Genomic DNA, 20,720 nt, shown 5'->3' on the forward strand with positions numbered 1-20,720 from the left:
CTCCCCAAGGTGTCATTGTAACTGTGAGGGTGAAAGGCGATAGCATGCTCAGCTCTCCCTCAGGTGCAAAGCCGATGCGACAAACAGGGTTTCTTTGTGTGTGTTTGCGACAGAGCAGGACAGATGACTTTGGCAAAAGTACATGCACAGTATGGATAGCTTAAAGAGGAGCATCTGCATAAATTTACATGGCAAAAAGATATTTGTGAAAATAATACCTAATTCGCCTACACTGCCAAGCACAAGTGATGATCAGTAAGCTCAAGTACTGAGAAAGGTGAGCTTCTTTAATGGCAACTTGAGGCTCTTTCCCAAAGTGAGTCGGTCCCATACAACGTCTGTAGTTAATTGTCACGGACTTCCACATTAAAAGGTTTAGCTTCATAAATAAAAATTGTTTACAGCCTGTCTTTTATTTCCATAACTGATTGATTATAAATTTAAACTTCATATCAACTAAAACCAAAAGACCAGTGTTACTTTTCTCTAAATATTCAACTTGCTTACACAGCGAAATCCATGGATCCATTAACTGTCAGAGTTAAGACTGAATTTCAAACAATTCAAATTCAGTGTTGTTGTTGTTGTTGTTGTTGTTGTTTTACAACTGTACTATGCCCTCAAATCGTGTCATAGAAGTCAGATAAGATTATACATGCTTGAAAAAAAGGCTTCACATTGAGGTCTTATGTCTATCTGATTTAAAAATATGAAGTCTGATGGATTTCTGTGTGCTGATATCATCAAGGGTAAATATTTTTTTCACCATAAATCCACACTACATTGAATTTGGAATTACTAATCATCCTTATGTAAGACTCCTCTCTAGAAATTTTCATTGCATGTCTGCCAACATTTAAAAGATTTATGACACAAAAATCACACGTAACACAGTTGACAGGACGGATTAGGAGAAAAAGAGAATCCTTTATTTAAGATAAAGGTAGGTGTTTTTATAAATATGAAGCCTTTCTCTCTTCAGCTTCTCAGTAGAGGATAACCTTATCTTCCCAAAAGATAAAAAAAAACTATCTATATATAACTATATGTAATACTGCAGTTGTAACGCTGTAATAGCAATGAAAAGAGAACGGAGCACTTTGCAGTTTTCCAAATGTAATTGTTATGGATCAAATGACACAAACTTCAGTAGGAACCCATCCTTTCAAACCACTCAATCATATCAAAACGAGCCACCACATCATTGCTTTGTTCATACAAGTATTGCACATGGTTAATCTGGTAGAAAAGTGTATTTATATACTCAGTGTAATATATACTGTACCTAGAGAATATAAGAGTGGTTAGTTCCATTACTTCTAAAAATATCATGTGAATTGCATGATTTTATGTAATTACTATGTAAGAACACTTTTTTCATATTGTACAATATAAACACTGCTACTACTACTACTACTAATAATAATAATGAACTATGACAATGGACTCATGTTTAAATAAATTAAAACAAATTTTCTCTAAACTGTTGAAACACTAATATATAAAACAAGTATCCAAGAATATAACAGTATTTGTACCAACAATGACATTAGAGAAATACTGAATTAGAGAGGAAGAAACTTACCACACTGAATTTAAAATCACCTCAGATGAAGGAAATGAAATCTTTCGATGTTTGTTATGTATAAACATTCAATTTTACACTTTTATCATTTATGGAAAATGTCACAAAAAGTGTCAAATGTACTGGGAGAAAATTTCCAGAACATTTTTTGCTTTTTCACGCATTTTTTTACAGTGCAATTTAAAGCATGTGAATGAATCAAATAGTTTTAAAAACACATTTCTCATGTTTTAATAATTATTTTAAACAAACAATGATGCAAAACCATATGTCCTGGTTTTAATTTAAAGAGTTGACATTTAGCAAATCAGACACTGGGGGGGAAAAGGTTATAACAAAACATTTTCTACCAATTCCCTGATTTTTTCTATTAACGAAAAAGAAATACGCCCCAATATAAAACTGATCATTGCTTGAATTTTTTGTAAAACTGATAAACACAACCAGTGGGAATGAAATGTATGTCTAATTATATGACGAACGAGTTAATTTACTCTTTCATAACACCTGTACAAGCTTAAAGTTGATGTTAGCCGAGGCCAAACAAGGAGCTGTATTTGGTAGCTGTCTGCTAGGCTTCATTGAGTGAGCTGAACTGGACCTCTTTACTGTGTTTGTGACGTTGATGCTTTTTTAATTAAATCAACTGATAGGTAACGTGTGGTAACTTAACACTCTGTCCTCTCATTTAAGCACAGTCACTGGCTCCAAATTATGGAGGTGGGAAGAACCATAAAGCTATTCAAGGCTTTAAAACTAAGTAACTGTGTGGTATGAGGGTGGCTTTGTCCATCTTTTGTATACAGTCAGTGGTTTTATCTCATTAGTTGAACTGACCTCTTAACAATGCATTTATATTACCATTGTATTACAATAGTTCCATACCATTTACTTGAATTATGTGCTTTGTAGCAATTTATGAAAGGGAGAAAGAAAATTACTGTATAAAGGCGGGTTAGTGTTGGCCCAGGAAACACCTGACAGTTGGAGGCCACACAAAGCTCTCCCTCTCCTATTCTGCTAGGCGAAGCATCAATTATTCAGCTTGCTGTAAATGTGGGACAAGAGGAGGTCAGGCGAGATTCTTCCCTCCATGCTGTGGACGATGCTGACTTGCCAGAAGGGTGGTGATGATCATCATCGGGCTGATGATAATATGTTATTATCATTGCTGACACGGATTCAGTGATGGATGATGACTCACACAGAGAAACACTTGTGCGTAGAATACCTCTGCGTTGTCTTGGCTTTGCTACGAGTCTACACACACACACACACACACACACACACACACACACACACACACACACACACACACACACACATACACTTGCTCACAGAGAGAGAGACTATTGAAACATTTCAACAGGGATAAGCCTGGATGATGACACAGACAAAGCGCCCTGATACAGTATAGATGAACCTGCTCACCACAGTGTTGCCATAGTAACAATGTAAGGCCTTTCGACAAGAGCGAGGGTCAGAAGGAAGAGTTGTGATAGGAGATACGTTTTGAATGTGAACTTTGTTGCTCTCTCGCCTCTTTTTCCTCCTCAATCAATGCTACAGTGTTGGTTCGCGCTGCTGCACGATCAACAATGAAATTAAAAACTCCTCAAGGAAACTCGAGGATAAAGGTTGGTGGGGCTGACACCCACTGTTTCCTGTGAGGAATGAATGACCAGGAGCAGAGGACACTGCAGTGGTTCAGCAGCTGGTATGGTGCAACAGCTCAAAAACCTCTTCTGCTATGACGAGCCTGCTTATGTGTTTATGTTGTGTGCTGTTGGAGCTTATGGCAGTCCACAGTGAGTATCTAATCTGTTTTGTTTTTATAGTTTTGCTAACAAAAGATTCAAGCTTTCTTTGATTTATCCAATCAGAGTTTTTCCACATTACTAAAACATTAGCTCCCATTCTCCCAGATGTGTGCCTAAGCTAATTTATTGAATCAATCACTCTTTTAGCAAAACCCTAAATGGTAAATTATCATTTAACCTTTCTGCAAGCACTTTTATTTTCCTCAGGAGGCAGAAGTTAAACACACCTAAAGCACAGAAATCGTTTAAAACTCTCAACTCAGCTCAAAACGGTGCATAGTTTGTTGCTAATGATGGGGGGGGGGGGGGACTGATAAAAGGTAGGGTGTGCATGGGTGCATGGGTGTGCTGAAGGTTGATACCAACATTGGATGGCAGCAATCTGGGAGGCAGAGGAGGGAGAGCAAATTCAGTTCAGTAATGTTAGATGGACTGTGAGCAACTGAGACAGAGTATACTGTGGATGAAGTTTAAAAAAAAATAGAAGGAACATGTAATATGAGTCTTATACAAGTCTTATGCAATCTAAAATATATATAACATATAATCTATTTGTTCTTTTTCTTTTGTGAATGAGGGAAGCAGTAACAAGTGAAAGACCTAATGTCATCAGATCCTCTGTTGCCGCCGCGCAGAGGCTCTGATGGGTGTGTACGCTGATGTTTCAGTGCATCACCTTGTTAACAAAAAAAGAGTCTGGAGAGGGAGATGGTGGCTGGGAGTCCATTTCTCTTTTTTGCATCTTGTTTTGACATTTTTGTAGCTATCTTTCAAAATTTACAAATTGTACAGTTTCCTTTTATAATTAAGCCAATGTCAGAAAATGTTGTAAATGTTGTTTGAATTTTTTTTGTGTGTTTTTAATGTTTTGGGGAAAGAATCAAAGGTCTTGAGGAACGTATCTTAGTACTTACGAAAAACTCTTGGCAATTTATGTCTCAGCGTGATGATACTGAGAGTTAGTCCGAATGTTGTTGAACTTTCAAAACTTTAAATATGACTACTTAAATATGGCTACCATCAACGGTTAGGCAACCAAATCCACTCAGCAGCACCCCCGTATCCTAACTATACTTTTACCTGGCATTCTTCTGATTAACAGTAAGTTTCTGAAGGTTTGCCTTCAGAGTAAAAGTTGTGCTTCATCACTGCAGACAGGTTTCAAAAAAGCAAAAATAGTCTCTGCTGCAGCGAGGAGAGCAGCTCGACTGTTTGCACACAAGTCTGTCACTTCCATTCATATTATGACTGCAGCACTGGTCATGTGTCTGCAAAAACTCAGTAGATCCCAGATTAAATCTGTAGTCTGTTTTTTACTATCCATATAGGTAACAACAAGCAGGTCGGATGAAAGTATGAAAAAAATACGTTTTTAATCTGAACATGGAAATTTGTTTTGGGGGAAGCAGTTTCAAAGTCTGCTCACGGTTAGATTTATGAATAATGACTGGAAACAACTGTCAGCCGTGTCTCGTTTGTGTCTAATCTTCACAAAGTCCACTTCCTCATATCCTATTCATTTTCAAAGATAAGTTAAACAGAACACGCGCAACTTATGTTCCTTTCTTGGCTTGCTAATGTTTCCATACAGGCCGTGTGCTCATGCAGAGCCGTATAGTAGGTGGTCACACCGCTGCACCAAATTCCATCAGATACCTCGTGTCACTGAAGAGCACCAGCGGCCAACACTTTTGTGGTGGATCACTAGTTCACAGGTACTGGGTCCTGACTGCAGCGCACTGCAACATCGGGTAAGAATCTCCAAGATCTGCCATTAGCAGCAATCTGTGACTTCTAAAGTTTCATGTGTCTAAAAAAAATCCAACTACGGTTTATCAGTTAGTTAATTGAGTAATCTACAAACAACAGCATATACTGCAATACCTTGGTCGATCTCCTAAGTTCAAACTTTTAGCACTCAAATACTGTAGCATACCTCTAAACTCCAAAAAAAAAAAAGAAGAAGCTTACGTGAAAGTAACAAATATCATTGAGCACAGCCTTCCTCTCAGTTTTATTATTTCATAAGAGTTGGTGGCTGGACGTTTCAAACAGGTATAGTGCTATGGTAACAAGGGGATCTTAGTACGTCATAGTAAACATGCATCAATTTTCTTCCACTTATCTACTTAAGGGTCGAAGGGGGGTGGATGAGAGGCAGGTTGCCAATCTTCCTGAGCTAACACATAGAGACAAACAACCATTCAGGCTCACATTCACACCTAAAGCCAGTTTAACACCATTTAACTTAAGCCCATGGATGTCTTAGACTGTTGGAGGAAGCCACAGTAACCTGAACTCCACACAGAAATGCCACAGCTTGGATTTTGAACCCAGGACCTTCTCGCTGTGAGAGAAGAGAGCCTCAGAGAGCCACCAGCATGGCCATAGATGTAATATTTATGGGCATCCACACAGTAAGAGAGTAACAGCATCGTAGCAAACAAGGGACTGCAAAAGGTACAAGAAATTCAGCAACTTGTAGCAAGAACAAGTGAAGTAAGTAAGCAGCAACTAAGTATGTTAACTTTAAGCTCAGAGGTTATGGGAGCCAAGGGTGCAGTTTGCTTGACTGAAGGTGGTAAATACATCAGAGGGTTATCTACGTAACCTGGAATGTCCACTAGGCACTGCAGGTTGTGTGCATCATTTCCAAATGTGGGCTGGCTATACTCTACAGCCTTCATTTTTGTGAACTCAGATGTAGCTGATCAAAAGAATGTATTGTCAGCCACAAATCAAGGATGAGGATATGTACACTTCCATCATAAATCTGAAACACTTTCACAGACGGGAACATTTCTCTGGCATTTTTTCAGTACACTGTGGTTCAGAGTTAACTTGGCATGATTTTCTATTGCGAGCAGATGGTCCCAACAGATGCCTAAACACAAACATTCATTCTGCTGTGGGTAGGTAACGTCAGGACACAAACTCAACCTCTATGGTGGCCAGTGGGAAGTCAAACAGCACACAGATGCGATTTAGTCAGCTGACCTTGGCGCATCACTGAGAAAGACGGTGAAGTGTGATCTTGTCTGGATGTAGGAAATTGGCCATATTTCTGTCACACTGTCCCCATCCCCGCCTGCTCACAGTAAGCCATTGTTCACTGGCAGACAAGCAGTTCATGGTGGTCACGATCAAGCCCTGTGCACACTTCGAGTTTGACTTTGTATTCAGGTCGTTTTACTTTATCTTTGTCTTTCATTCATTTAGTAAAATACAAAAAAATAGCTAACTAAGCTTATATTATTTGTGGGAAAAGGCTTCTTTTGTTTCCTCTTTCAAAGAGATCACGATTACACGATTACATCTTTTTAGTGCTCTGTTAACAAATGTGATGCAACATGGATTTCTGTGTTTTAGGGCAGAGCAAATGATGATAGTGGCAGGCGACTACAAGGTAAACATCTTTGAGGGTACTGAGCAGTACGCTAAGCCCCGCATCTTGGTCATCCATCCCCTGTACAACAGGAGCACCAACAACGCAGACATCATGCTCATTAAGGTGCCACAGAATCGGTGCAGAAAAGTTACCAGTGGTTTGTTAAAGTTTAATCTGTTACATCTTTCTTTTTTTTAAAGAAAAACATGTTCACATGGAAACTGTACAATTTTCTGTCCAGCTGCGGGCTCCCATGGTTCTGAACAAATACGTGTCGCTGGCGCCTCTTCCCAGGCAGGGGACAGGTGTAGCTGAAGGCCACGTGTGTCGGGTGTCTGGGTGGGGCTACAATAGTCTGGAAGGAGGCCAGGTGCCTGTCACACTCAGGACAGTCACAGTGCCCATTGTCTCAACTGCAAGGTGTAACAGCAGCGACTCCTTTAATGGAAACATCACAGCAAACATGATCTGCGCTGGCTACAGCACTGGAGGCAAAGATGCATGCAAGGTACAAAGAACAAAGACACCACCTTTCACTAATCAGGAAAAAAAACATGTTTTTAAAAGTTTCAGCTGCAAGGTAAGTGAGTGTTGGACACCGCAGCGGGCCTCTGTGCCAAGCATGTTCATTTGATGTTTTGAAAAGGCAAGAAACTCATTTTGAAGTAATAGACTCTCAGAGGTACCATCCATGGTGATCACACAGCACAAGCTGAGCCTACTTTCATCATCTCACTTAAGAGCAAAACAATAACACAGTTCTGGAAACCTCTTTCCCCCGACAGTGTAAGGATACAGTTGATCATGTCAGTGTTGGTTCGAGCTACAAGCTTTTATTAAGGAGACATGCCTGTTTGTCCTGAAACATTACTGCAGTTGTAATAATCGCATAAGAGATAGAAAAGCAACCCTTAAAGTAGCAACACAACTGAAAACCTGGAGTTTTGCTGTAAACGCTTATATAGCAGCAAAAATAACCTATGATTTGGTTATTTGCACCGTGAAAGAGTTTCAGCCCGGCCGTTGGTGTGAAAGAATAATTTACATGAAATTCAGCGTGTGGTATGTGAGTAAGCTATGTCTCACCTTCGGCAAAGTAGAGAATGACTAGTTTAAAATAAACTCTATGTAAAACCTGTGTGTTTGACAAAGTCCTTGTGTGTTGGGTTTTTTTTCAAGCAATAATAATGATTTTTAATAATATAATTTAAAGATAAGTATTAAAACAAAAAACAGAAAGAACTTTTCTAAAGGAAAAGCAGACCAGCTGTACTCAGTCAAGTTTAAATTCATACCTTGTTGGCCAGTTGGAATTTGTCTTCACCACTACATCCTAAAAGCCACATGTGAGTATTTCACACATGCAGTGCATTATACATGAGATATGGTACTATGCAAAAGTCTTAAGCCGTCTATTATTTCTTTATATTTTGCTAAAAAAAAATGGGAAACAGGTGCAGTGAATTACTGAAACACTGCACCTGTTGGATGTTGGCTGCCTTTGTCTCTATCGAGATGATCCCACACTGCTTCAGTAATGTTGAGGTCCAGGCTCTGGGGAGGCTGATGCAATGACTGACGGTGTTCAGGCGTTTTTCTATCCAGATATGGTTTTGCTGTTTGAGATCATTGTCACCCTGAAAAACACAGTTGTTGCCATTCAGATGCTGTCTACATGGTATCCCATGATACTTCTGTGTTCATAATTCCATCACTTTTGACAAGATCACTGGCTGCAATGCTTCCACCATGTTGACGCCAAGATAGCTGTAGACAAAATTTGGATTCATCGCCTGTAAGGCCTGTCACCACTGATTTTCAGTCCAGTTCTTGTATAATCTGGCATTCCTCAGTCTTTTCTCCCTCTTCCCTTACCTTAAAAATGGCTTTTTGACAGCCACCCTTCCACAGAAACCTTTTCTGATTAAGCTCTTGCAAAAAGTTTACATTTTAGCCAGATAAAACCAATTTATCTGGCTATGGATAAATTGGTTGTTTGCTAAGTTGTCTGTTAGAAACAACCCTTATTCACATCTTGACTTAGGTGCCCCTTTAAAGCTTGTATGATTCATAGAAAAAAAATGTTCTCTCATGAAACTGTGGCACAAACATGAACTGAATCATTCAGTAATAAAAGATTCTCTGTAAAACAGGTCTGGCATTAACACACTCATAGGGATGAGGGGGGCAAGGAAATGAGGTAGAGACAATATAGACACACACAGGATAATAAGCAGATACACAACAAGTAGGACGCACAGCTGGAAGCTATAGGAATAATGAGGTGGGGGAAGTGAACACAACGCCAGACAAAGAGAAGAACAGTTACCAAAATAAAACAGACACATCTGAATGGGAAACAATGGTTAACTTAACACCGGGGAGCACAGAAAAAGGTCAAAAGCAGATGAGACTGGAACACAAAAAAACACAAAGAGAAACTAACTCAAAGCAAATCGGAACGTCAGCAGAAACTGAAACTAACAAGAACTGAAGGCTCGACAATCAGTGGAAAAAAGAATAGATCAGACCCAAATAACACGGCTATAAAGTACACCATAAGAGTCTATACAAAACATGAGCTAAACACAACTTGAAAATAACACGACAACTGAATAGACTGGAAACTGAATATTGGCTAAACAAGGAATACAGAAACTCAGCCCAGAGGGTAGCCTAAATGCAGGACTTCTTCCAATAAAGAAGCAAAATCCAAACAGGGTGCAGGAAAGGTAATTATAAAAAACAAAGAAGTCACCAAGGAGACATGAAACCTAAACATAAAACATTCTCACAATCCAAAGGAAATATGAGCTCACAAAAACTGAAAACCCAGGGACCAAAACCAATGACACATCCCAAATGAGTGAAAAAGCAGCCAATGCCCAAACAAAAACTTGGAAAAAATGTTTAAAAGAAAAACATGAAAATGCAATGGGTGGCTCAAGACTATTGCACAATGCTGCACATTTAAATATTGGAACATGTAAACTAAATTTTACTGTAAGAAGGGCAACAATTTCACCTTCTTATACTTAATTTTACAGGAGCTACAACTGCATAACATCATGTGGGTTATTAGCAGGGGTGCACATAAGTAGTCCGCAGGTGCGCATTCGCTGTCAAAATAAAAGACGCGCACCAGATAAGAAGTAGCAACGCGCGTTTGCGTCCATAAGATTTTCTGGAGGAGGACAGACATTTGTTTAGAACTCTTAAAGATGTCGAAGAAGCTCCTTTAAGCAATTACTTTGGTGCTCCTCCACCTCCAAAGAAATGTCAGAAGGAGTCCGAACCACAAAAGAAGCACGTATTCTCGGAAAAGTGGTTGCAGGAGGCGACCTGGCTTCAAACAAATGATGAACGCACAGAGATGTGGTGCAGAATATGCCATGAAAATCCCACTCTAGCTGACAAAAAACGGTGCCTTTTATATGTACGCAAACGCGCGTTGCAACTTCTTATTTGGTGCGCATCTTTTATTTTATTTTCCGCACCTGCGGACCACTTATGTGCGCCCCTGGTTATTAGCCAAGAAACAATAGGCCAAAGTCACAAGATAAAAACATGTTTTCTCATTATTTATTTCTGGACTTCACACTCCTCCTCGCTGTTCTTATTTATAAAGTGCTCTACAAACCTCAACATTACGGCTAACAGGTGGATTTTCCCATTTGAGTGCAGCTAGCCAAACAGCAAACAGCCACAGCTAAAGAGACAGAGTGAAAGTAGACAGTGTATCCTCGGTTTCTTCACATAAAACTCATTGTTGCAGCCAGGGGCAGCACAAAAGTGAACCCCTTAAACGGATTTTTAGTTTTAGTGTTGTTATTTTCCTGTGGGTTATTGATTCTGTTGCTAGTTAACTAACATAAACTAAAGTAAGTCTTTTAGCCGCAACCAACCAACCACATGACGTCGCGTACTGACAGAAGATGCACTAAACACGTTTTTAAAAGTTTCACTTTAAGCACTTATTTCTTAAATCCAGCTTCACAGACAGTGTTGCAGCTATTTTAGTTTTAGAGAGCAGGGCTCAGTGGTATAAATTAGCTGTTATATCTGTATCTTTTCATGTCCCTTTTACAGCAATAGCCACATTTTACACGATTTCAGGTTTTTGTTGTTTGTTTGTTTTTATAAGAAAGTTTTCAAAAAACACATTTATGCATTTTGGGAATCAGTTGATGTTGTTCTTTGAGCTAAAATAGACCAAAAGCAAGTAACCTTCAATGCCTGGGATATCTGACCCACCTGGGCGGTAAATGCTTTTTGAAACAGTCTCCTATGAGGCGCCCATGTTCAGACACTTTGTATTACTTTGTGTATCATGTAACATCAGGGAAATTAAAGCAGCTTTACATCAATACTATGGTAACAAAAAACTTTTCCAGGAGTCACATTGTGAAATGGGAACTAATAGAAGGGTTTTATTGTTATTTATTACAGGGCGACTCCGGTGGACCGCTGGTGTGTGACAGACGGATCTATGGAGTTGTATCCTGGGGCAATGGTTGTGGTGATGCTAAGTTTCCTGGAGTCTACACGGCCGTGTCCAGTTTCCGCCGGTGGATAGATCAAACCATCTACGGGTCATACCTGCGTTGCTTCAAACCGTGGAGATAATGAAAGCAGCCATTTGTGCCTGAAAGGAAACATTCCCATAAACACATTTAAGTTAGCATGGATAGGAAGTGGTTCTGTTGGAAGCTGCAGTGGCTGTTGAGAAAAACATTGCAGTGATAATTCAGATCACCTTTTGAATATAGTTAAACGCTGAATATTCTGAAATAATTACTATGATTATAGGATTCACTAGAATGCACACCGTTTACAGTTACTGTAAATGTAATAGAGCTCACAGATTTGTGAAAGTTTTTTGATGCCAATAAAACACTCTGGGGCTGGTGTGGAGTTGTGTCAGCTCTGAATGCTGAATGACAAAAATCAGTTTTGGTCATAGTTTGACTTTTGTACAAAAAAGATAAATAGAAAGATCTGATCATGTACTTTCTAAAAAAAAACAAAAAACACAAACACGTATTTTTAATCAGTTTCTCGTGTGGTATACACTCAACTAGTAATTCATTAAATGCTAAAACTTGCTTGGACCCCATTTTTTCGTGGCACATCTTAAAGGTGCTCTACTGGACTGAGTTCTGGTGACTGTGAAGGCCATCTGACCACGCAGAACTCATTATCAAGTTCAAGAAACCACAGTGAGATCATCTGAGTTTTGTGACATGTCCAGTTATTCTGCCTTAACAAGTTATCAGAAGATGAGTACATTGTGATCATAAAGGGATGGATGTGGTCTGCAACAATAATCAGGTAGGCCGTGGTGTTTAATCATGCTCAGCTGGTACAAAAGGGGCTTAAACTGTGCGAAGAAAATATCCCCCACACCATTACATCACCATCAGTAGCCTGAATCACTGATACAGCTACGCTGTAATATGTTGCGCATTCAGAAATGCTCTTCTGCGTACCTTGATTGTAACAAGTTGTTATTTCATTTCTGTTTAAAAGCAGGCACGTGCCTGTCTGTACTTTGAAATCTTCCCCCACAGCTCGCACTTCAGAGCCACGTGTAGCACCCTTTGGTTCTACACCTTGCTGCGTGGCATCTCCCTCAATCTTCCCTCCTGCCTTCCTGTCTATGTCTCACTGTGACTCTGATAAATGCAAGATAGCAAAAACAATGAAGAATTTGAGGCAGCATTTGAGTCAGTATCTGATGACAATATATGGAGTCATTTATTTGAACAAACCACACCCAAACAGGCCTGAAAGAGAAGTTCATCTGAGTTTTAACTACTGCAGTGTTTATTCTTTCTTTTTGTTTTTGAAAATCTAATTTAACTAGTCATAAAGCTCTAATTCCATGAAGACATACTTGAGCCAAGTTCAGTATAATGTTAGCATCAAACCTTATTCAGCAGCTGCACTGAAGCTTTAGGAAAGAAAACATGACAAATACTTGATTTAGCAAACAAAAAAAAATAGAATTTGCAAGAAGAAAATGCACTCTTTCACAATCCAACACTCTCAAGAGTTTACTGCTACTATTTTATCAGGTTACTTGTCTTCATTGCTTGGGAGCTTTAAGACCAAAAAACAGTCTTGATGGCGATGTAACCACATTTTGTGAAAAATATTGTTCTTTGAGATGTTCTCATATGAAAGAAGGATCCTCTGATAAAATCATTGCAACCTCAGCTCCGAAGGGAGGAGGTGTGTCATGACGGCACATAAAAGTTAGCTCTGCTGCAGGCTCCAATATCATTTTTCATTTCATTGTCTGTGTAATGATATTTAGGGAAGTTCCTCTGAGAAAGGATAGTCTATCTCAAGACTGAATACCTGTCCGTTCCTCCATGCCCTGTCTGTTTTGTAAGACAGTCCGTTGTACTGTCATACCTATAGAAGTGAGATTAATGCAAACAGTAGACAGCAGTGGGTGGTAAAAGAAGTTCCAGAGGAATCAGTTTAACCAAACACCTTTTCAGGCTGCAGCAGACTTTTCTGTGCTAACATGAGGCGAAATGTTGTCAGTGTGGATCCTATTATACTATTACAGCATATGTATTCGGAATAATTATGTTATGAAGAAAAAAAAAATCATACATACTGTTTTCTTTCTGGGGGTCTACTTGATATTTAGCCATCGTTTCTGTAACATGGATTATATTTTAAACAAACACAGTCACTGCTTTTTTTTATGCTAACCTTCGTTCTTTTCACTCCAAAATGCTGATGTGCAGTTTCCCGAGATACTGTGGGCGATAACGTGAAAACAGCACCAGGGCCTCAGCTGGGAACTTAAAGTGCGCCACGGGGCCAAAAGTCATATCCCAGCCTGTGAAAAGACTGCCATCATCTGGTGAGGTTTGACGGTCTCGTAAACCCCACGAACCCTAATAATAAAAATCTGAAAATTAATAAAAGAGGCTCGAGTTTTTAATATTTCGTGCTCGTCAACTGGTGGCGCAATCGGAATTGCTTCCCCCCCTCCACACATAAAGATATGAATCGATTCCCATTTATGTGCCACCTTCGAATTTCAAATCGCCATTTGTTTTTATTGCATGCACATTCGAGGAGAGAGGAGCATTGGCAGTACTACACCACCACTCCAACTGGACTTGGCTTCTCTGGGCTGCACCAGAAAACCCCCGAACAGCTCCCTCGCCAGGTCTCCCCGGGATCCGTGTTTTGCATCGCTCCTCAATTTGCATTTCTTCCTCAGATTTTCCGTGCGACGGGTTCAGCCGCTCAAAACCAGCGGGCGCTTCACGGCTCGGTTATACGCGCGCCTCCATTTCCAAAGCAATACGCACAGAGAGAAAGCCTGTGGATTTTTTCTCCCCCCATTTTCTTTTTTCTTTGAATAATGTTGCCGAGCCTCCACGAGCAGGGGAACTGAGGACATTTTGAGTTACTGATATTTCTGTCGCGCACCTACGGAGACAGACACGTGTCTTCTGGGCACGCAGAAAGGGCTAGGTCGTGCCAGCAGATTTCATTGTTTATTTTCCCCTTTTGTTTTTTTTACGAAGGAGCCGGTTCAAGCTTGGCGACGAGCTATACATTTCAGTTTGTGCGCCTTGGTGATAAAGACGCATTTGGAGATGTCGGAAGTGTTGCCTTTCAACGAAGAAAATATGAGTCATTATGGAAATGAGGGCGACGAGGGACACCTTTCCTTCACCTGTCGTCTTCAAGACACCAACAACTTCTTCAACGGCTCACAGAACAAACGTCCGCCGAAACTCGGGCAAATAGGCAGGAGCAAACGGGGTAATTATATAATTAAGGCGTTTTCGCCTGTATGGTGATGTGGTGAATGCGCACATCGGCTGTTAGTGCACCATATTTAAGGATGTTTGCCTGAGAAACCAGATCGGCAACACTATTGCCTTGACGTGATGTTCAGTCGAGTGTATGGTCAGCGAACCAGTCTGCTGTTTGCATGCGTGTGTATTGTATTTTTTTTTTAATTATTCTGTTCGCATTGCTACACAAGTTGGATGCGCAGTGCGTGCCGCTAAATGCCTCCTGAATCTTGCTCAACAGAGTTGTGCTGATTGTCCCCTCCCAGATGAATGGCTGAACGAATTTTCTATGCAGTGTGATGGAGATTTTTGTGTTTGCATGATCAAGTCAGGCTGGCCATGTATGTGCTTTTGTGTGTCCTGCATTCCTGCATATCTACCAAGGTAGATAGTCCTTGAAAACTGAGGCTCAGTTGTGGTGGCACAGACATTTAGACAGACATAGTTCTATATACAGTAGTGCACAGAGACATGGGCAAACACAAAGACACATAAGACTTGCACCTGTGGGTGCACAGCCGACACTCGTACACAGTCACACCTGCACATTCCCAAATATGCATCAGAGGCGCCGATGCACATTCGTGGTTATCGCGCTCTTTTTGCATGGGCTTACGCTCTCATGCATGCACAAATCACTTATGCTCATACAGTTGCAGCACTAACGATTCAGGGCTTTGACACCCTTGTGTCGATGTTGAATTTTCAAGACGCCACACCAAGATGAGTCCCCCCCCTTCCCCTCCCCTCATTAACTCTCTCCCCTGTCATCCACAGTTGTGATTGAGGATGAGAATGGCGACAACGAAGCGCAGAAAAATGGAACAGAGAAGACCCCGGCAGAGGCTTAGAGTGGTCGACACACCACCCCCCTCAAAAGACACTCTTTAAATTTTTTATGGCGATATTTACCAGTTTTAATCCAAAGACACTGTATATAAGCACTTTCTCTCATGTGGCAGCAAGCAGCACTTCCACACCCTCCTCTCCCAGTCAGTCATGGCTGTCTGGATGACACATGCTGGCAGGGGTGGGAGATGGCAGCAAAGGAGACCCCCAAGTGGACCCTCCCCCCTCACTCCCAACACACACTTACACTAACACACACACACACACCCTCAACTACAGGGTTTTGCCATAAATACAAACGCAGGAGAAGGCAATGGGGAAGGGGGAGGGCAAGGGGTGCAGTGGTGGGGGGGTTAAGGCAGGAGGCAATGCTGTCGAAATGCAGAAATCAGGGACAGGATACAAAAAAAAATCTAATATAAAACCTAAAGCACACAATTCTCCTATATCTTATCAATCAAACCTGTGGTACCATTTGTTCTGCTCTTCATTTTGAGCGAGGGCAAATGAATAGCAGTTTGTAAATATGGAAAGGGTAGCCCATATTTTCTTGCACAAAGTGGGAATTGGTAAACTGGTTTGTTTCGTGTTGAAGACTTTATTTATTATTGATCCTTGGGAACATGTCTTTTGCAGTGACTTAAGGCCTGAGGGAGTGTTTTTTTGTATGTTGAGAAAACTGTGAGCAAACGAGAGTGATATTTTTTTCACTTAACAATTCTTGATGTTGCCTGAGTGTTTTTTGTTACCATACTTTGCAGCTAACGAGTCATTTATATACCGTGTACCTCCCACCTGTTTGTAAGCTTCCCAGGCTTTCACCTGGATTGGTTGATACTGTAACTTGACTGTACACACCTTATTGATAACAAAAAAAAAAAAAGACTATTTATATTGCATTGTGCATTATTGTGTGTGCCAAATCTCATGAGGGATATACTGTACCGGACAACTTGTTACTTTTCGTGCTTTATACATTTACTCGTTGAGTTCAATTGTTTTGTTGGGTTGCCATTTTTTAGGGCTCTTTCTTAAAACACTGAAATACCGACTCATGCATGGCAAATATAAAATCATGCATGCATGGCAGAAAATTCTGAAAATCTTGTGTATTCTTGAAGCACCTCGTATACAGCTTTGAATGACAAACCTCGAGAAACAGTCTTAACTCTGCGTTGTACTGTACGATTCACACTGATTTGTACAGTGGCCTAATATCTTGTAATAAAGATTATGACAAAGTACTATTTACTGTTAGTGTTGATTGTGGTTTACAATAAGGAATGATGTACTTGATGTTGCTTTTTTTTGTTAAAACTGTTTTAAATCTGTAGCAAAAACACAAAAAATATAGTTTTGTATAAGAGAGACATTAGCAGATAGCTTGGCTTAAAATTTTGGATATGTTCCTTGTACAGTTTCTCCTGTTGTTATTGGATTGCCTATCTGGCAAGTCAGCATTTTCCACTGTGAGAAAGTAGCATCCTACTCCTTGGAAAGAGCAGATATGGAAGGAGACGGCATGATGAGCGAGTAATCCCATCAAAGAGCCTGGAATCGAAACTTTGTAGCGATTTGTCGAAAAGGAAAGTTGACACACTGCTTGGACAACTGCACAACAGACTGATCTCATGAAGTGCTACAGTACTGCAAATTAATTTGTGGGGAAAATGTACACCACTGCTTCCCAATGCAATAAATGTCTGTTTGCATTTAAAATCTCAGCTTCTCTCTTTAATCAAGTCGTCCCTCAACTCCGCTGCCGGAGATGTGAATGGTGCAGGAGCACCAAGGCGTGAGCAATGCTGATGAGACGTGACATTTCCAGCTCCGCTGTGGCGGCTAAATGATTCATGTTGTGTGACGAGCCTCTGTCAGCGTACGGCATCTTAAAACCCGGGCCGCCTGTATCTATGCTACAAACGCATACATACAAGCAAACACAGGCACTCGCATGTCCGTTTCAGCTCCAACTGCAGGCGAGACTAACATATTGCTAGTCTCTCTCTCCCTCCCCATCTTGACAGACATGAAAGGGGCTGCCTGCGCCGGGTACCATGGTAACAGATGCACCTTGCACTTGATGGGTGTTGCGGTGGGTATTCGGTGCAGAATAGTCTTCCCTGAGCCTCGGCTTGATGCAATCGCGAGCTTTAATGGAATGCTCTCCATTCTCTTATCTCTGCCCTCTTCTCTCAAGACCCCCTATTCACTCTGTGGCGTGACCACATTATCCTGCCAAAATAGTCCCTTCCTCCAAGATGGCAGTAAAGCATGACAGCGATGCCTACTGCAGTAAGAGTCTATCCCCTCACACAGGATCAGAGGATGTTACATTTGGGGAGTAGCGGTTTACGATTGCCTGTGCGGTGGATCTTTTTATACAAAATCGTGCATGGAATGCTCGATTCGATTAGTTGGATGAAGTTTGGGTCTCCTCAGTCTGAAGTAAAACTCACAAACTGTTCCCACACAACCAAACCTTTAGAGTCTGAGTGACCTATGATTGCACGAAGGAGATTAAAAAAAAAGTGCCATTCGTAGATAAGTGGATCATTTTTACATTTGCCAGTTAGGTCAGATGATATGGTTTGGGGTGGCACAGTGGTAAACTGTGTTGCCTCACAGTAGCATGGTCCTAGGTTTGAATCCACAACAAACAGCTGGGATAGGCTCTAGTCCGTCCCGCAACCCTGAATTGGGCAAGTATTAATTTTCTTTTTTATTAGCAACCTCGGTTGATTTCATAGAAATGTAACAAGACGTAGGGTCAGCTTGGCTCAACTTGATCTTAATTTAATTAACCAGGTCTGAATCTCGATGCAGGAATTTCTATGATTACAACTTTGGATAAAATTGGGCATTTTGTGTCCCAATATCAAGGATCAAGGTATTTCTTTCTAAGAAACAAGCAAGCTTTATTCGTCACCAGAGATGGGCAAGTAACGCGTTACTGTAATCTGATTACTTTTTTTCAAGTAACGAGTATAGTAAGGGATCACTATTGCAAAAACGGTAATTAGATTACCGTTACTTTCCCGTAGGAACGCTGCGTTACTGGGTTACTAAAACCGTGATTTTTTTGCAAGAATGTCTCATGACAATAACGTAAGTGAGTGCGACGTTCGTGGCAACAGCTGTGTGCAGATCAACAATGGATAATATATCGAGTGCGGGAGAGAGTATGAGCGTGCAGCGTTTAAAGCGTGGAAGTACTGACCTTACTTTGAGTTTGATTCCATAAAAAGTGACAAAAACATTAGTGTCCGTTGTGCGTGAGAAGAAAACTTCTGTTTATAGCGAAAAAAAACCCTAAACTTCCAAGCAAGCACCGAGTGCGCTATCATGTAATGGGAAACTCACAGAGAAACTCGCGGATTCTTCCACTGACCGCTGCGGCACACCTGCACCAGGGCAAACCTCCGCCTATCCCACTCCTGCTTTACAGTGAAAATAGAGCAACAGGACCGCTAGTCTTTGATTTTATTTATTTTCTGCTGTGTTTTACTTGCATCTATTTGAAAGAGTGAGTGTAAACACAAAAAAATATTTTATTTTATGTGCTGGAATGTGCAGAAAATAGGTTTAAATGTTAAACAAATTTCTTCCAGTCAGAGAATATTGCATATAATTTAATTTTTGCTTCATGCATAAAGTTAAAAGATTAAAACTAATAAAACAAGTTTTAAAAAGAGACTTTTCCATTTAATTACATTTTGTATGACGGATTATGCAGAAAAAGTAGAATTGGGCTGAAAGATCTATCGCTTTATCACCTATTCAGGTTGTAAATCGTATAAAAGTAACTAAGTAATTAATTACTTTTGAAAATAAGTAATCAGTAAAGTAACGAGATTACTTTTTCGGGGGAGTAATCAGTAATTAGCTACTGATTACTTTTTTCAAGTAACTTGACCAACACTGTTCGTCACATACACAATCATACAGAGCACAACATGCAGTGAAATGTTTTGTGTCCGAGCTGGCTGCAGACGTAGCCGTGCCATTCAAGGGTTTGGTATTTAGCGGGCGGGGGGGGTCTAGCCAGTATCCTGGTCCTGGCTCACAAACTGTTCCCACTCAATCGAACTTGCAACTCCTGCTCCAAAGGTGTGTAGTCTTACCCCTATCCAGCTGTGCATGTGGAGGGAAATTTTCAGCCTTGGTGAAGTTAAGGGGGATTTAACCAAAGAATAGGTTCAAAATGAATACAATCCATGTGCAGGAGGTTAAAAGGGAACCAGCCAATCCAGGTATACAAGGAACATAGCCTATATATTAGAGATATACAGTATCCCAGAATAGCATTTACAGAACACAGTCAAGCAAACAAAACTCTTATAGCTGCAACAAATGTCTCTCTTTCAGCATTAGAAGAAAGCCTAGTTTTATCTTCTCGTTTCCCACAAGTTGTGAAGCTTAAAGATGAGCTGAATCTATGAAGTATTTCTGAAAAGAGAGTTTTTCCCTTCATTTGGACCAAATTGTTGAGTTCTTTCATCAGCATTAAAGACAAGTTTTGCAAGTCATGCAAAGCTTTGTGAACGGTGTCAAAGCTGAAAGGAAGAACTGGGAGATTCCACATTCATGTGGGTGCAGAGCAATAAATAACAGATCTGTGTGCATAAAAATAGCTTTTAACTTCATTATGTATGGTGCAAGGTTAGAAATAGAAAGTGAGGTTGTATATGTGTTGGACTAAAACCAGATACATGATCAGAGTGAAAGGTAACTGCCCCGAGGCATTACCAAAGTGGTGAGACGTAGCTGTCACAGTTTAGCATTTTTATATTCGTTTTTATTTTGTATTTATATTGAGAAATTATTATTTAACGGTATTATTTAGGAGATTTTTTTTTATTAAAAAAAGTTCAACACAGGTACCACAATAGAAACAGCACAAACTGTGAAGGTAGCTTACTCAGAGTCGTGTAAACATGAAGTCATCCCATAGAACAGGGGTGTCAAACATCAGGCCCGGGGGCCGGAAACAAAGCCTGGCCGCTGAAAGGTGGGCAAGCTTTTGAAGTTTGTGTGTTTGACACGCTTTACAGCTTTTTGTATTGATCAAGACCCTGCTGTCAGTTGGCATTCATACCACACCAAAGTAATCAAGAAACAGATTCTTATATTCCTGTTTTTCCGCAATCTACAAGTTTGTTTTTCACAGTATAAAAAAAAGAAGACATTTCTGAAAAAATGTCTGTCTTTCACCGTTTATTTCAGCTTTTCTCACCTGGTTT

General features: G+C 40.4%; 2 protein-coding genes across 2 annotated transcripts; both read left to right on the forward strand.

Moving 5' to 3' along the window:
• Nucleotides 1–4,434: 4,434 nt before the first annotated feature.
• On the forward strand, nt 4,435–12,789 carry LOC120731756 (trypsin-like). The gene is made up of 4 exons (XM_040028954.1): nt 4,435–5,156; nt 6,775–6,916; nt 7,035–7,301; nt 11,243–12,789. Exons 1-4 carry the CDS (start codon nt 5,008–5,010, stop codon nt 11,417–11,419), a joined length of 735 nt encoding a protein of 244 aa, XP_039884888.1. The 5' UTR covers nt 4,435–5,007; the 3' UTR covers nt 11,420–12,789.
• A 1,099-nt stretch (nt 12,790–13,888) lies between these two features.
• Nucleotides 13,889–17,196, forward strand: camk2n1 (calcium/calmodulin dependent protein kinase II inhibitor 1). Its single transcript, XM_040028956.1, has 2 exons — nt 13,889–14,593; nt 15,406–17,196. Exons 1-2 carry the CDS (start codon nt 14,425–14,427, stop codon nt 15,477–15,479), a joined length of 243 nt encoding a protein of 80 aa, XP_039884890.1. The 5' UTR covers nt 13,889–14,424; the 3' UTR covers nt 15,480–17,196.
• The last annotated feature ends 3,524 nt before the right edge of the window (nt 17,197–20,720 follow it).

Source organism: Simochromis diagramma, unplaced genomic scaffold (assembly GCF_900408965.1).
Source record: "Simochromis diagramma unplaced genomic scaffold, fSimDia1.1 OVJJ01000483.1, whole genome shotgun sequence".
NCBI classification, from domain to species: Eukaryota; Metazoa; Chordata; class Actinopteri; order Cichliformes; family Cichlidae; genus Simochromis; species Simochromis diagramma.

Coding starts and splice junctions, on each gene's coding strand:
- camk2n1 (XM_040028956.1), top strand. CDS start 14,425: ATGTCGGAAGTGTTGCCTTTCAACGAAGAAAATATGAGTCATTATGGA. Junction 14,594..15,405: donor AATAGGCAGGAGCAAACGGG/GTAATTATATAA, acceptor TGTCATCCACAG/TTGTGATTGAGGATGAGAAT.
- LOC120731756 (XM_040028954.1), top strand. CDS start 5,008: ATGCAGAGCCGTATAGTAGGTGGTCACACCGCTGCACCAAATTCCATC. Junction 5,157..6,774: donor GCAGCGCACTGCAACATCGG/GTAAGAATCTCC, acceptor TCTGTGTTTTAG/GGCAGAGCAAATGATGATAG. Junction 6,917..7,034: donor CAGACATCATGCTCATTAAG/GTGCCACAGAAT, acceptor TTTTCTGTCCAG/CTGCGGGCTCCCATGGTTCT.